Source organism: Xiphophorus maculatus, chromosome 20 (assembly GCF_002775205.1).
Source record: "Xiphophorus maculatus strain JP 163 A chromosome 20, X_maculatus-5.0-male, whole genome shotgun sequence".
NCBI lineage: Eukaryota > Metazoa > Chordata > Actinopteri > Cyprinodontiformes > Poeciliidae > Xiphophorus > Xiphophorus maculatus.
This window is the reverse complement of record NC_036462.1, coordinates 11,102,433-11,118,704: the sequence shown is the minus strand read 5'-3', so window position 1 is coordinate 11,118,704 and position 16,272 is coordinate 11,102,433. Positions and strand designations below refer to the sequence as shown.

Sequence of the window (16,272 nt, the reverse complement as noted above, 5' to 3'; positions counted from 1 at the left end):
CCCCTCTTTTTGGACCAAAATCAGTCCAGCTCATGTCTGAGCATACTGTACATTCCAAAGCTATTGTTATTGTTTCCTTTTGTGACATTATATCACTTTGTTTTTATTTTATTTTTCTTTGTTCCACATTTTTATGTTAAATATAACATTTGGCACAAAGTTGCTTGGTAGCTGTACAGCCATTAAATTCAATCTTAAATAGATCTTTGGCTATATCAGCTGCAAATCCTCTCTCAGTGCAACTTTTAGCAAACCCCAAACTATCAGAGGAAATGAAAGCAGAAATCATTCTAGAACTATGTAGTTTGTATTGTAAAAGTTGTAATACAGGGGTATTTTTATGATGTTCTTTATGTAATGGAAATAAGACACAAGTCATTTTTGTATGTTCACTGAATAAAGAGTTACTGATCTCTGATTTATTTTAAGGGTTGTTTTTGTAAACTTTTTTTTTATTTATTTCCAACATAACCCCGTCTTTTCTGTAATATTTGATTTCAATATCTCAGCTAGTCTGAGATATTGAATATTGTATCATTGGGATACACTCATATCCCATTGAGTGTATTTAATGAGAGCATAAAGACACTGATTCAAAGTACTGAACAAAGCTGATATAGCAACATTATGGCTTGTAAGATAAATGCATTTACTCACTCTTTAATGAAATAAATTTAGTGACATAAGTTGTGTGCATTGAGTAGGCTTTGTAGCCACTCACATTATTTAACATAGCATTTTCACCTGATGAAATCCAGGTAGAAAGAATACAAGGTAATTAAAAGATGCAACCTAAAACTAAACATTTTGGCCTCTTGAAGTCCAATTTTAATTAAAAAATTGGAGTGAGTAGTTTATGGAAACATTTTATTTGAACATTTCCTGTCTTAGGGCAAAGAGGGTAGACACTTGTGAGAACCAAAGCATAGCCTACTTTCATTGCAGATATAGTTTTGTAAAAGGATTAATGTGTTACTTTATCACAATGTACTAAATGGATTCCTCAGGTGTAAAATGGTTTATTATAAAACTAAATTATGAAACATATGTTATTTTAAGGGCCAGACAGATATACTCTGCCTCTCCTGTGCTCTCTGTAGAGCCAAATCTTGTACTGAAACATTACATCTTATCATTGTGTTATTATTGCAATATTTTTTTATGTATCTGCATTTATTCTTGCTGTCTGCAAAGCTAATTGCACGTTGAGGACAATAAAGTGTATCTAATCTAATCCTACTTTGTGTATCAACACTATCATTAAACCCAAATCAGAAGAGGCAGATGTTTATTCACAGTAGTCTCAAAACGCCAACATGGTTCAGTGCTACAAAAATCTCTTTTGTTTATGAAGTTACAGGTTTCTACATTTATTTCCTTCTACTTGCTGGTGGTGTTACCTATGTGCCAAATGAAACAAGTTCAAGCCTGCTTTATGCCTGTGGATGCCTGAAACAACTACTGTTAAAAACAACATTTTAACCAAAGAAATTCTGGTCAGGGGAGCGTGAAGCAACAAAATTGAAGATGTGGGTGGCAATTCCTCTGAACTGAAAGTAACTCTTTATCTAGATTTGACTATTTTTATATTTTTCTTTTGCAATGAATCTGCTCGGCTACTTTTTTATTAGAATTAACATGAAAACATAGCTCCGTGCAACAATAAATTTCAGAGAAAATGTTAAAATTGTTTCAGCATTTAGTTTAGTTTGGTTGTTTTACTTTTCTGATCACAAAAAGCAAACTACAATTGAAGAAAATAATAAGATATTTATTATCCATGGAAGTCATTTACTCCTATATTAAAAGGTCAGTCATGTCAGCACCATCCCAGATGTAAAATAGTATGAATCTTCACCCACATGCCCTTACGTATCCCATGTCTGTGACTGTGGGGATTACTTTAGCAAGACCATCCTGTTGTTTCTGGTAAGAAGGACCTGTTTCCTACCAAGTCAAGAGTCTGTGCTGTGAAACACTCTCTCTCAAGTTACAGAAAATACACAGAGACAATGGCAAAAATGCTAGTCACATATGAAGCAGACATGAACACACACATACAGAGGATGACACACCTGAACCACATTTCCTCAGTTTTAAGGGAACCTCTGGAAATGGCGGTTGCACTAACAGACATGAGACAAATACTGACTTCCTGTTCAGCAGGTGTTGCTTCCATGTGACTTGTTTTGTTAACCTTGAAGTTTCAGTCACATTTTCCAACAGGAAATAAGTGACAATATCAAAAGCTAATCAAGTAAACTAGAACAAAGTTATTCAGTAAGTGATATAGCTGCGTATTTTTACAGCACCTTTCATACATTATGTCAAAGCCTTTTTACAGAAGAGCCACAAACATTGATTCATTCAAATAACAAAAATATGATATTCCATTAAAAGCAAAAATATTAAAAATGTTACATATTAAAATAATAATTTTTTAAACCTAAATAATACCAATAACATTACATCCCCAAACACTCTTTTATATTACAGAAAATATATTTTAATCGTAAAACGGCTCTAATCATTTCATTTTTATTGTCTGAATGTGGACCCATAATTCTAATGTACATGTAAAACCCAAACTTTATGAGGAAAAACTATTTTATGATACTATTATACTACTGGAGTTGACTTCGATCTCATTGTGCAGTGACGAACAGCAATAAATTCTAAATTCTAATTCTAAATTCTGTTATGGATAACAAAGCAATTTTTCTGTGTTCCGTGTTGTAAAATGTATAATAATGGGATGATATGAAATTTATATTGGGATTTTGGTTTGTCTTTAGTGACAATGATGAAAATTAAGTACATGTTCTTATTGTTAAAGAGGACGATTAAATCAATGTAACTGCGAAGATTAGTAAAATAAACTTAAATACAACTTAATTATTGCGAAACAAGCTGCATATATATAGTGGGTCACAATTTTTTAGGGTATTCTGGAAAGTAGACTATAAACAAAATGCAGCCAAGACAACAACGTCTTGATGAAGCTGTGAACAGCTTGGAGTCACTATAAGCGCAATGTGGGAAATCTTCATATCTGCAACAAACACAGATAGTCTCGAGCATCAGAGGGTCGCTGTGTAAACAGGAACGGAACTCTTGACCAAACAAAAGATTTAAAGAGGAGATAGAGGCTCAGACAAAAAGGGGGCACGCGCCCGCACACACAGCACGTATTCAAACCGCGTGCTATGCAGAAGTAGTGGGAGGAGGACGAGTAGGAGGTGGAGGAGGAACCAAAAATCTTCGCTCATTTACTTAACATCACTTCCCCACCGCCGGGAAAGCAAACACTCCTCCTGGAGCTGCAGAGGAGCAAGAAGTAAGATCGATGCCGACTGCGTGTCTGCAGAAAGCCGTCACCTGGACCTGCAGACCGACAGCGACTATTTTTTAATTTCTTTAAATCTCTCCTCAAACACGCTGAGGGGCTCCGAGTCGACGGGAGCGCTCACTTTGGGACGCTTGGAGAAGTTTGCGGGGAAGCTCCTCCAGGCATGGAGTGGCAGCTCCTCTGATTGACGGCCGGTGGATCTTTCTTGCATTCTCTATAAATAATGGTGAGTGTAAAAATTCTTAATTTGTTTTCTCATACAGAGGGTTAGTGTCGTCGTTTAATTTGGCGTTTGCGTTTACACATTTCAAAGCGGGTTTAGCACGAGGCTACTCGTTTAAAATATGCTGCGTTGCAAGATTTGCCCAATTCATCTCCGTTTAGGACATAAAACTTGATTTACATACATATATATAAGATGTTGGATTATTTTACATTTGAACCTTTCTTTTAAAGAAAAATGTTGATAAAACACAATAACCTAAAATAGCCAAAGCCTTGTTTTTAAATTACGTCACATTGCCTCTAAGAATTTTTTTCTATATTTGTTTTCAGTTAAAGTATATATTTTTTAAAAACTTTATATCCGTGCCTAACTGTATTGTATTTTTAATGCCAAATGTTTCATATAAACGCATTGTGCACCTTGAATATATTTTCATTTTAAAATAAAATGTAATAAAATAAAATATTATTAATTATAATAATAGTGTTAATTAAACTATGTCATAGGTTACAACATAGTTACGTTTGTCGTTACTCGGAACTGGCCATCAGCAAACGGTTTATTTGTCTCCCAACGTGCTGTTTAAAGATTCAGGGTAAAAGTGCGTGAAGGGCCTTCGCTTTTAATTGAACATTTTGTTTTTCTTGGTTCTGGTTGAATCAGTGCTACACTTTCTGCCTAACTACAGAAGATTATATTCAATTTACTGACAGGCCTCCAGCAGCCATGCAGAGACCGTCATTAAAGGAAATTAGGGGAGCCACACTTCAGCATTTTTCAAAGCTGGTATTCATTTTTTTTCTTTTCCAAGGACCCCTTCATGACTTTAGACCAAAAAGTCTCTCTCTGCCTTTTTTTTTTAACACTCATTCCTTCATTTTTCTTTTCGACTAAAGAGTTAGAGCTGCAACCATTACCCTGGTTCCATCCTTTGACATTATGAAAATACATTTTGTGATATATTTAATGCAATTGTATTTTCTGGTAAATTTTAGCTTTTTTATTTTATTTTGCTTGATTATTTATGTAATTAGAATTTTTTTTTTTAATCTGGGCTAAATCCATTTTCATGGACCTCAGAAAAAAGTTTTTATTTGCATATATTCCTGTTGGAAAGTAAAGACGTGTAAATAGATTGTACGGAGGATGATGCTTGGAAATTTCACTCTCATTTCCAAGTAGGTTTTGGAAATGAGTAGGTTTTTCATTACAGAGTCAACGCACATCTTTTCTTGTCAGTTTCAATTATCTGAAGCAAACCTTCAGAGAAAAAGAGAATATTAGTTTAGATAGCACCTATATCATGTTTCTATTCTCAATGGGCTGTAAATCCTACTAAATCTCCTGTATTTTAAGCCCCACAAATAACATCCAGGGGTCTGCTGGAGGCTGCCGAGCGGTGTGCTCAGACCACATACCGAACGTGTGGGCTCGACTGTGTTTGATTTAACACTGTGGTTCCTCTCTTAATAACACCAGGCCCCATTTCTGGACTGCCTCTCGATGGCTGACCCGAGGCCCTTCTCAGTTGATCTCCTCTTCTCTCCCCTCAGCCTTCATGGTTCTTATTACCCGGTCTGATAAATTGTGAATAAGCAGCAGCCTAAAAAGTCCTGGGATGTGAAGAATTCCCCATCCTGTACACTGAAGGCCCCCCGCCCCTGTACCCCCCTAAGAAAACACAAATTAATTCCAAACCTCTCTGTAGCCAAACGTTTCTGGAATGATAAATATTTTCATAGGAAGTTCTGCTCTTCCTGACTTTATCTGCCCCAATTTTATTATACCCCTTCACAGCTGCTCGCATCTTAATGTCTCTCAGCTTCTGTGTATCCATCTCTCTTTTCCTTTTTCTCTCCATCCTTCCTTGTTTCACTGGCTGGGAGTCAAACAATTGTACCTGCATGAATACAAGGTTACAGAAGAACTTTCAGGCTAAACCAAATAGTTAACTTTTTTTCTGCCGTGCTGCTCCTTTAGTTTTGCTTATTTCTGCTGCTGCAGAAGCTCAGATAGTTTAGTATTGTTTAATTTCCTGTCTTTGAGCTTTAACAAGTATTATGATTGTTGAGAAAATGTACATCAGCGTAGGTGTGGTTATTAGCATTTACTTGGTATATTGAGGTCATATTTGCATGACTGTTACAACACTTTGTACAGAATGTATGATAAAAGAAATATATTTACTACAAGCAACTAGTTTGTCAGATGTTTAATGATTGCTTGATACAACATTTAATTCAAACACTAAAGACAATAAGATATAACCATACTTTTCAGTCAATAAAAATAATGACATTTTCTTTTTAATTGTTCTTTATATGTCTTTTTTAAATATATAGTTGGTATTTAATTTTCCTTCCATATAATCTTTGTTTTACTCTTTGAAGTCATGTCTTTCTTAAATAGATCATGAAATAAAAAAATGGAGGAACCAGTCTGTACTGCCAATTTCTGAACAAACAGCACATCAAATTAAAGTAAAGGATTTTAACTTGCCTTGTAAGAAAGTGTTGACTTATCAAACGGTCTTTCATTTATGACTTAATACAACCCATCTCCTAGCAACATTTTATTAAATAGACATACATAAAGACACTGTTTTCCATTTAAACAACGTTAAGACGTACATGAAGATGTTAACTGAGGTTTAAATGTGGTTGAAAAGCTGTTGAGGAAAAGTTGTTAAGGTTGATCAAATGGGCTAACTGTGCCTGACTTATAATAGCTTTTTAATTTTGTATTTATTTCTATAAATATAGAAATATCCTCACCCCCATTTTTTATATCCAGTTAGTCCCCAGAGAGCTTTTGGGTCTGGCTCAGTGGTGGTGCTTGCTGGTCTGCGAGTGAAACAAACCCTGTGCTGTGGGCAGACAGCAGCTGTTCCCATTACTTATCGCTGCTCTCTTTATTTCATTTTGGAAATAGTAAAGCCACACACGTTGTAAGCAACACTTTAAATAACAATGTTTCTACTTTTTTATCTAAATAATTTTTTTTTGGCAGTAAAATATTTTCTCAAGTAATCCTTCTTTTAGTATTTTCTAAAGATAGTCTTTCCATCAACTACCTTAAGTTTCAGTTCTTCTTTATCCATGAACTTACTCGATCTTCAATCATGAATCTCACTCTACTTCATTCTTCCTGTCTCTTTTCCCCTAAGTCAGTTATTCATTAATCCTACTTTAAAAGATGTAATTGAACCTCACTCCGTCTGTAGAGCTTATGAGCCTCACCTACCAGTTAGTTCTGTCTGACCAGCTGTTAGCAACTAGGGCGGCCAGTTGCCATCTTGTGCAGAAGAGCCTGATTGAGGGAGAACCTTTTCATCCTAATGACTAATAAACCCGAGTGTGGAGTGTGTGTGCCCCTGCGTGTGAGAGCGAGTTCATTAGCGAAGGCAGGAGCAGTCAGGCGTGTGTCACTTCTGAATGTGCGAGCGCATGTTTGACCATCCTCCCATCTCTGGACCAGATGTTTGTTACCTGGGAGCCAGACCACCATCTGACTGGGGTCAGCCTAGTCCTCTCCTACAGGCTGGTGGGAGGTCTGCCAGCTGTCTCTCTGCCTGACCCTCCGTCCCGGGGCACTGATTCTGAGGGAGACTGGGTCTAGGCCATGGAGTAGGTGGTCCCACTACAATTTTGCAATATTAAACAGGGACATTTTTAAAATATACTCTTTGTCCTTGTTCTTGGACATAGAAGATGGACCTCTTTCATAGGAGGCAGTGTATTTTAAAGGGAATTTAAAAACAATCAAATAACGGTTGCTTAAGAAATAGAGATAAAGATTTCTGTAGCAGATGATTTTGGTTACTTAGAGACGCAGAGAGGGGGTCCTGGGACTGAATACATCTTGTTGCAGAAGTCACTCAAGTGAAAAGAAAAGTCCATCAGGCCTGAGGGTAAAGTTACAGAGCGCAGACTGAGTCGACAACAGCTTCCCCGCTGCCAGAGATTAATTGGACCCCGTTGTTGAATCCCTGTGTTTCTGGAAAAGGAGCTCTGGTCTGTTGTTAAATGTAGTCCGTGTTGACTAGATTTAGGGAGCGTTAGTCAGGTTTGTGTGAGTGTGTTTGTGCAATTATGGTTTTTAGCCTGTCAGTAAGGATTTATCAGTCATGAAGGTCTTAAGTGGTCACTCATGTTTACCAGTTTTATAGCTGCTAAAGCAAACATTGTATCTCAGTCAATATAAATTAGGTCTATTTTGCACACATCTACTGTTTTGACATAGCAGCCATAAAAAGTTGTCATTTAATCACTCTGTATCAGAATAATTCAAAACACAATCGAAGCTCAGTTTCAACAGATTAACATTTGCTTGAAAATACTCTCTGCTTTAGAGGAGCATTTTTGTGCACACTTCAGAAATTCCAGACATGCACTCAAAGATTTTTTTTAACCAGTGCAGTTGACTAATTCAAAGTCACGGTGTAAAACATATTCATAAGCATTAAAATGATGTAACACAGTGTTGTCTTCAGACTGTTGCATCACATTAAAACGAACACTTGAAGGCTTCAGTATCTGGTTACATAAACATACCTAAAACAAAATAAGCCGCAATCCCTCATTGGTGGTGTTTCAAAATTTACTTTGAAATTTATGCCATACTGTCTGTTGTTTTTGGCGTTCTTTCCATTTTGTGTACATTACATGGTATTTGGTTCCAGACATTAAAGTATACTTGTTTAGAAATAAGAAGTGTTTAGTTAGGACATAGATGAAAAACATCATTACATTTATGCAGTGAAATACACATGGTTATGATTAGAGCTGCTCCTCACTCGTATTTTTTACCCATTATTGCAGCATTCTCACCGTGCCCTGAGAGCATTAGTAACTTTTCACAAAAAAATGTATTTCAATTAAATTTAAGTCTGGACTTTAACTGGGTTATTTTAACACATAAACTTGCTATGCTCTTAATTACTCCGTTGTACCTCTGTGCTTTTGTTTTATATTGCTTTTCTGCTGGTAGGTCAATGACCACCTTAGTCTGGAGTTTTTGCAGCTTTTTATGAAAGATTCTCCCACCTGATCTGTGGATCTCTGCAGGTCATCCAGCTTCTTGTCTAGCCTGTCAGTTTAGGTTTGCAGATGTGTCATATTTTCAGATTATGCATTGCACTCTCTATGAGATGCTCGAAGCTTGTATTTGTTTTGAAACATAACTGTGCTTTAAAATTCTCCACAACTCTGTTCTTAATATTTTTGGTGTGTTCTTTATCATCCTGATGTTTGTTTACTCATTACGTCTTAGACCTTCATACTGTACTACAGTGGGATTGATACTGAGATTAATTACACATAGGCTGACTCATGGACACAATGGGTTTCACTGGATTTATTGTTTCTTTACTTCTGATATTATATTGAAAGATTGATGAATATCTATGTATACTTTACTGTTCACATTTTTTTTAAACTTTTTTAGCTTTTTCAAAAAAAGTAAAAAGGTGTTTTATTTTGTCTATAAAACACCTGTGAATCTCCTCTATTTTGGTTTGCTTGTTGAATAATTTTCATTCTTTTATTCTACACTATCTTATGAAATTCATAGTGATGTAGAATTGTTTCTTCTATTTGTCTTTCCACCCATTTTTGTTTCCCCTTGTCCTTCTCTGTATCAGCTGTGTGTCAGTAACGACTAAAGAGAGCGGCAGATGGCACCATACGCCTCCCCCCCCTCCCAAAAAAAAAAAAAAACTTAACAGTGTCCTACGGATAGTGCCCTCCTTGTTACCAGCTTCTAAGAAGAGACATCTCTGTGCAACAGTGATTCAGCCCCTCCAGCTTTTCCCCAGGCACTTACACTGACCATCTAAATTAATGGCTCCAGGTGGGGTTCCATATGGTATGATTATAGACTGGCAAGTCACTTTTTCAGGCTGTTGATTGACTGTTTCAATAAAGGTCAGGCCATCAGACTAACATTACAATGTGTAATATGACTCTTTTGTCACATTGAGACAGATGGGAACATATTTCAAATATTTAGATCATAAATGCATACTTAGTGAGATAAAGATAAAGACATAGAATTGAATATAACTTGACTTGTGTGAATAATTGAAAAGGCCAACTGAAGCTTATTTATTTACTACTAACCACCAGACAAGTGATGGCAGCTCCTCAGTTTTATAATTCTGGTATGAATAAATTATGTAAAAAAAAAAAAGAAATGTATTTGTATGTATAAGAAGGGCACCGCCATCAGGTTTTTTGTTGTTGTTGTTGGTGTTTTGTAATTTAGCAACCAATAAAGCACACTTTGTGTTAGAAAGTTAAACCCAAAATTATTTAGATCCCTGGATATTTAGGTTTTGACTGGAAGTAGGGATGATGATCATCATACCATTTACTGTTATTGTGACATGATTTCTAGCGCCGTTAGATTCATATTTATTATGGCGACAATTAACTACATTATAAGGTTTAGAAACTTCAACAACTAAAAGGATTGTTAGAACAATTATTTTCTCTATTGGTTCCATAAAAACAGCAATAAATGTTTTCTTAAAAAAATTAAATGCAGTTATTGTATGGTGCTAAACCTGCACTAACTAATTAATATCACTTGTGTCCTGAAGCACCATATTAAGTAATGTGTAAATTATTTTTATTAGAGCAGTATTTGTTTGTGGGACCTTAACTTCAGTGACATTTAGTCCCTGCCATTCTAACTTATTACCAAGAAAAAAATTAACGTGTTTTTTGAATTGTTTTTAAAAAAACTCCAAAACATTGTGATTAAGCTTTCCATCCATAGTGCCTATCCCTAAGTTAAAGTAACATTAACATTTTGGAATCATGAAAACACCAGTGGAAACATGCAAAGCTGATAAGAAGTAAAAGAAAGCTTTAATTGCTGTAAATACAAATGAAGATTTTTCCATTGATTAAGGAGGGTATAGAGAATTTTTAACCTGGCTATTTTTAATACTTTTTTCAAAGATATACTCTTTTGACATGATTTTATTATGTTTTGATAGATATTTGTCTCTTATTAAAAACAAACCTTTTGGTAAATCTGCCAGGGGTATGAACACTTTTTGACTTAACTGTGTAGCTCTAGATTATCAGATTGTCTTACAAAACTGATCTAATACCACCAGCAGTTGCTGTTTACACTCAGGAGGTTTCGCACAAATTGGTGAAATGGGCATAACTTTTACAATGAGGATTTATAACACTATGAAATGTATTGTGAAACAAAAAACCCTTTGGTTGCTGAGGGCACTTGATATTCCTAGTTATGGGGAACTAACATGTCTTCTCTGCTTCAACTGTTAAAGTAGAGAAACTCATCAAAGTCAAAATATATGCCTTTTAACCAAGAGACTACAGTATGTCAGAGTGCTTACGTCAATCATTAGATAAACCATTAAAGATGCTTAAGTTTATGAAAATATACCGTTTTTTCCAACCTGAAAAAAGTAGCAAGTGGAAAATGTTTGTTTTCTCCTGTAAAACTTTGATAAGTTTTTTTTTTCCTTTTTACCACATTTACTTACGGATAAACAAATGCAAGATTATGATTAAATGTCATGAACATTCTCACATGGCTTCAGATGTTAGAGGTGAGTGAAAACATCAATGAACTATTTTTTAACTGTGTTCAAAACTCATTAGTTGTGCGTAGTCTTTTTTTATTATTAGTTTACTTATTAGAATGCTCTTTGAAGAGTTTATACTCTCATTTGCACTTAATCCATAACACACAACATAAAAGCTAGAATTTGATATCCGTGAAAGAAGCAGCGGTCTAGCAGATCCCTGGAACCCAGGTGAAGCTGGTGGAACTGGCCTTGTGGCCTTGTGGCCCCCTGTGGCCCCGCTGAGTTTGTTTTAGCTTTAGTTTCAGACCTCGGCTCTCCACAGCTTTGCTGAGCTCTGCTCATCTCCCCTCCGGTGTCCTGTAGTTCCCATGGCCTTGGACGCCCTGCTCTTGGGCCTCACCCTGAACAAGGAAGAGACTCAGTGGTGACACATATAGTTCTTGAAGATGTGCATGTGTGTCCATTTTGAAATGACTAAATGACTATAAATTTTAATTTTGATCTGAGAGAAGTTCTAGGATGTGCAAAGCACTGCCCTTATATTGTTCATTGCCCACAATCATTGCCATTTTGTAGGGCAACAAAGTCTGCTCTGATAAAGATCATACCAGGATTTATGGAAAAATTATTTTAAAAAAAGTTTTGGACAATTTCTGATTTTGGATAATTAACATACACTCAGGTCTTAATATTAACACTTAACACTTCTTTTTTTATATAAAACTAAAAACTAAAAGAAAAATATGCATAAATCTATTTTTGTCTTTTTCAAATACCACCTTTTGTCAGTTTCCCTTTCTTTAAAAACATTTTGCCTTAACAATTCACAATTGTCATCTCTCTATCTGGTCATGTTTTCAGCAAGGTTAAAGTTGCAGCATAGCTACAACAGAGTGGCTCCAAGGCAACTGCAACAAGAAGAAGTAAGGCTGAATGCAATAAGAGGAGAAGTAAAGAAAATGGAATATTGATGGAATTCCCAAATTAAATGTGACAGTTTTGTTTTAACATTAAAAATTTAAATACTTTGGTAGAATATTCTACATGTTCAAGAAACATTAACTTCCAACAACGTGCTTTTTTCATTAGGGCTAAAACAAAACCTTATTTTAAAAGGGACAAAACATTGTAGTTGTGGTACATTTTAGGGAAAATATTTACATGCAATGCATGATTTGCAGAAACCTTGTTCTAACTGTCTAAGTCAGAGACTCCTTTGTGCAGCAGAGCCGCAAGAAAACATTACCAGAAGCTAATGATTCTGGACAAAATAAATTTTAATCCATTACTCAGTGTTGAAGAAGGCATTTGGTGTGTCCATGTGGGAAATTTTGTTTGAAGATGTTAATTTTGAAGCTTCTTGGGTGACACTCTTTTATTGTATGACAATGTAAAACTCATTTTACCATGGACAACCACACTGGATTTCCATTTCATTATAGGCTTAAGTCTTGATAACTTCTGCTTTGCTCCTAAAAATCCTAACCAATGTTCTTTTTGTGCAAAGGGATAGTCTTTTGGATTTTTTTTCTGGTCTTCTTCTTTAATGACATCCTCATGGACTTTCTGGGACTGGGACTCTTATTGTTTTGAATTTTAATCAATCCATTGGTTCAGTCAAACAAATCCTTATGCAGGCAAAGAGTAATTACCATCTACAGTCAATTATGGTTGAAAATGAGTCGTTACAAAGATTTGTCCTTGTCATGCTAACATAAATTTTTTTACCATTTATTACAAAATTTAGACTATATGTGCATATATTTCAGCTGGCGAGCATAACTTTGAGCCTGTATAGGATAAAGATTATTCATAATTAATTCAATTTTATGCCTTTAGTTCTTATTTTTTCCATATGTTCATGATTTACTAGTAAAGTGCAATTCAAAACTCAAAGTGCAAAATTTATATGGAATTCATTCATGACATATGACTAGTTCTCATTACAATTGTATCACAAGCTGAATTAATATATAAAAAAAATCTAAAGAAGCTTATATTTGGATTATCCAGTAAATTAGAATCTCAGTAGATTTTACAGAGAGCCTCCCGTGAGTTTAATCCACAATGAGAAGGGCAGAAAATAAAACAAAATCTCCCGTCTTATCTTGTTCTGTTTAACAAAGCTCTACTGTTCGCCAGTGAGACTAGCATATTAAAAAACACACAGTGCTGTCACTTGGCAGTTAACACAGCTTTGTTCTTGTTGTTTATGTTCCTTCTGCGGGTAGACAGCCTGAATATTTTCAAGGTGCCAAAAGTACAGGTGCCAGTCAGAAGCGTAAATCAACAATTTTCCAGGAAACGTTATATAATTTATAATTTGACTGCAACCAAATTTGCTGAATCTCTTCGCACTAATATAGCATTTAAGCTCCCGTTTTTGTTCCATGCTTTCACATTTTGCCTCGTGTTTATGGATTTTTTTTTCCTCCTTCTTTAGCTGCCAAAAATCTGATGAAAGCAGAAGGCAGGTCTTCAAGGATCAGTGAACTCCATATTTGGGCCCTGATTGTTTCCACAGGAGAGTTGACATACTCAGAGGAACCTGATTTAAGAGGAGGGTGACAGGATAAAGAAGATACGGCTCTCTCAATAGGAGCAGGTAAGAGACAAAAAGCAAAAGAACAAAGCAGAAAGTCCCTGAAGTTATCAAACAGGTTTTGTGACCTTATTGTAAATTACATTGCCAAAAAAAAAGAACATTTACTTAAGACTTTTCCTTAGTTTTGATCAGTGAGATTTTTTAGCGCATGTAATGTAACTATTTTTAGACCCAAAGAATCATATATTTATTTTTTCATACTTTTCTTTTTTATTAATTAAAAGTTTTGAGGTTTTTTCAACTGACCATTTTACTTGATTTACAGCTCTTCTCATTGACAGCTTCAAATTCAGAGCTTTGGTACCTATTATCCGTTGTGACATTTGACACTGAATTTAAATAGATTTATGATGCAGTGCATCATGTCTTCTCGCATTTACGTAGATTAAAATAAAAAAATAAAAATTTTGAATTTTGATTGTGAGACAAGTCCAACAGTATTTGTACTTTTTAGAAGCTCTATAAAGTTAGAGGTAAGCAACAGCTCAGATTTTTGTCTGTTGTTTTCTTACTGAGAACAGTTCTTCACTCCACAATTACATTTCCCAAGAACAAATGTTTTGCTATAACAACCTTATTTTATGCCTTCTGTCCTGTAGGATCAAAGCCATGGCTGCATACGGTCAGACTCAATACAGCCCTGCCCTTCAACCTGCAGTACCATACACAGCTTATACACACCACACACAAGGCTACAGCATGCCCTCTTACAGTGAGTACAATCTCAGTATTATGTTTGAAACATGTATTGCTGTAAAAGGTTATCACTGCGATGCCAGCTGTAAGGGTAATAAAAGACTGAATGATAGGTCAATTCAGGATCTTCTGGAAATGTCCACTATTGTTTCATCAGTCCTCAGAATATTTTCCCCCAAAATGTTGCTTTTATTTTGAAGAACTTTGAACAGACATTTCTGTTGTTTTTGCTCAGTAGTGGTTTCCACCTTTATTCTAACTGCAGCATCATAAATGCTGACCCCAACTGTGGTCTTTAGTTCTTTAGATGTTAATCTGACATAATTGATCACCTCCTGGATGAGTCATCGATGTGCTTTTAAGAGTAATTTTGGTAAGTCACTCACTCCTGGGTGGGATGGGTTTTTTTTTTTCTCAATTTGTGGATAATGTTTCACTCTTATTCACTAGAGTCCCAAATGCTTTGAAATTGCTTTTTAACTCTTTCTAAATTAAGATATGTAATTTAAGTTTGTATCTGTTTTTGAATTTCAGTAGAAAGGGGGCATAGTGTGTTTCTTTTTTAAATATATTACGATACTTCATGTTGTCAGGAAAGTTGTATTTAAGTAATGTTTTAATTCTGCATGTCTGGAGGTAATCAGTACGGAGCCCTCCAGGGGACATGGGGAATTTTTTTTCTTTTGCGTTACCTCACAAAACTTTTGCATTCCCTCGCAAAAGGTTTTGCCTCGCAATACTGTACTGATCAGTTCATGCAGCATAATTGAATACTGTAAGCCTTTCCTACAGGGCCGCCATACTTTCTGTTTTAATATAAGGTTATGCAAGGTTTTTCCATGAATTTTAATATCTCGTTGTGAAATAGCTGACGTTTTACATCTTTTTCTTTAGATAGAAAGGCACCAAAAACCTATGATATAAACAGAAACTTTCCGTAAGTAGGAAAGAAATAAAAATACATCCTAATTTGGACTATGTCTGAGTTATTATCGCAGGATAATAAGTCATCCGACAGTTTAAAGGGCCATTTTCATGTTCAGTTCCATCTCAACCTTAACAGACATAAACATGCAGAGAATAAATCGACTTTCAATCAGTTTTCTGCACCAAAGACTTAATAATACTCAACACGTTTTATTATTATAAAACACGGCAAACTAATGGTGATAGAGAGCCGCACTGAGTTAACTCGGGGAATCTCATCTGTCCGTATATCAATCAACTCTAAACCACTTGTTTGTTCTGTCACAATTATCGATTAATTCCATTTTGATTATCATGCTCAAAACTTTTCAAGGACTGACCACCCTGCTCACCCGTTTTCTCATACACACAAAGCCACAAACCTTCCCATTCATACTTGATGACAGCCACCCCCACATCAACACACCCGCCACCCAAGTGTCAAAGTCGCCTGCTCCTGTCATATTAATAATTACTTATTTCATTCATATGGCTCTTACAGAGCCTCAGTGAAAACGTGTTTATTATTATTAACTGTTTGGTGCAAAACACTGATTGAAAATCAATTTTTTTACTGCATGTTTATGTCTGTTAAGTATACGACGGAATGGCACTGAAAGCCCTTTAAACCATTCAGTCTACGAACACAACAGAGACACAATTAAAACTGTCAGATGACTTATTACCCGTGATAATAACTCAGAAATAGTCCAAATAGTTTGGATGTATTTTTATTTCTTTCCTACTTACGGAAAGTTTCTGTTTATATCCTAGATTTGTGGTGCCTTAATATAATAAAGAAAAAGATATAAAATTTCAGATATTTCACAAGGAGATATTAACATACATGGAAAAACCTT

The 16,272-nt window shown here is 35.4% G+C and overlaps 1 protein-coding gene across 2 annotated transcripts in view; it reads left to right on the top strand.

Moving 5' to 3' along the window:
• Positions 1–3,265: 3,265 nt before the first annotated feature.
• Positions 3,266–16,272, top strand: part of LOC102228018 (eyes absent homolog 2) — a 32,098-nt gene continuing 19,091 nt past the window's right edge. The window contains exons 1-3 of one of the 2 annotated variants that reach the window (XM_014475990.2): positions 3,266–3,575; positions 13,589–13,750; positions 14,350–14,462. In XM_014475990.2, the coding sequence (XP_014331476.1) occupies positions 14,360–14,462 (103 nt within the window). In that variant the 5' untranslated portion in view covers positions 3,266–3,575; positions 13,589–13,750; positions 14,350–14,359. The remainder of the gene's footprint in view (positions 3,576–13,588; positions 13,751–14,349; positions 14,463–16,272) is intronic. The other variant, XM_023325759.1, reaches the window with a different exon arrangement.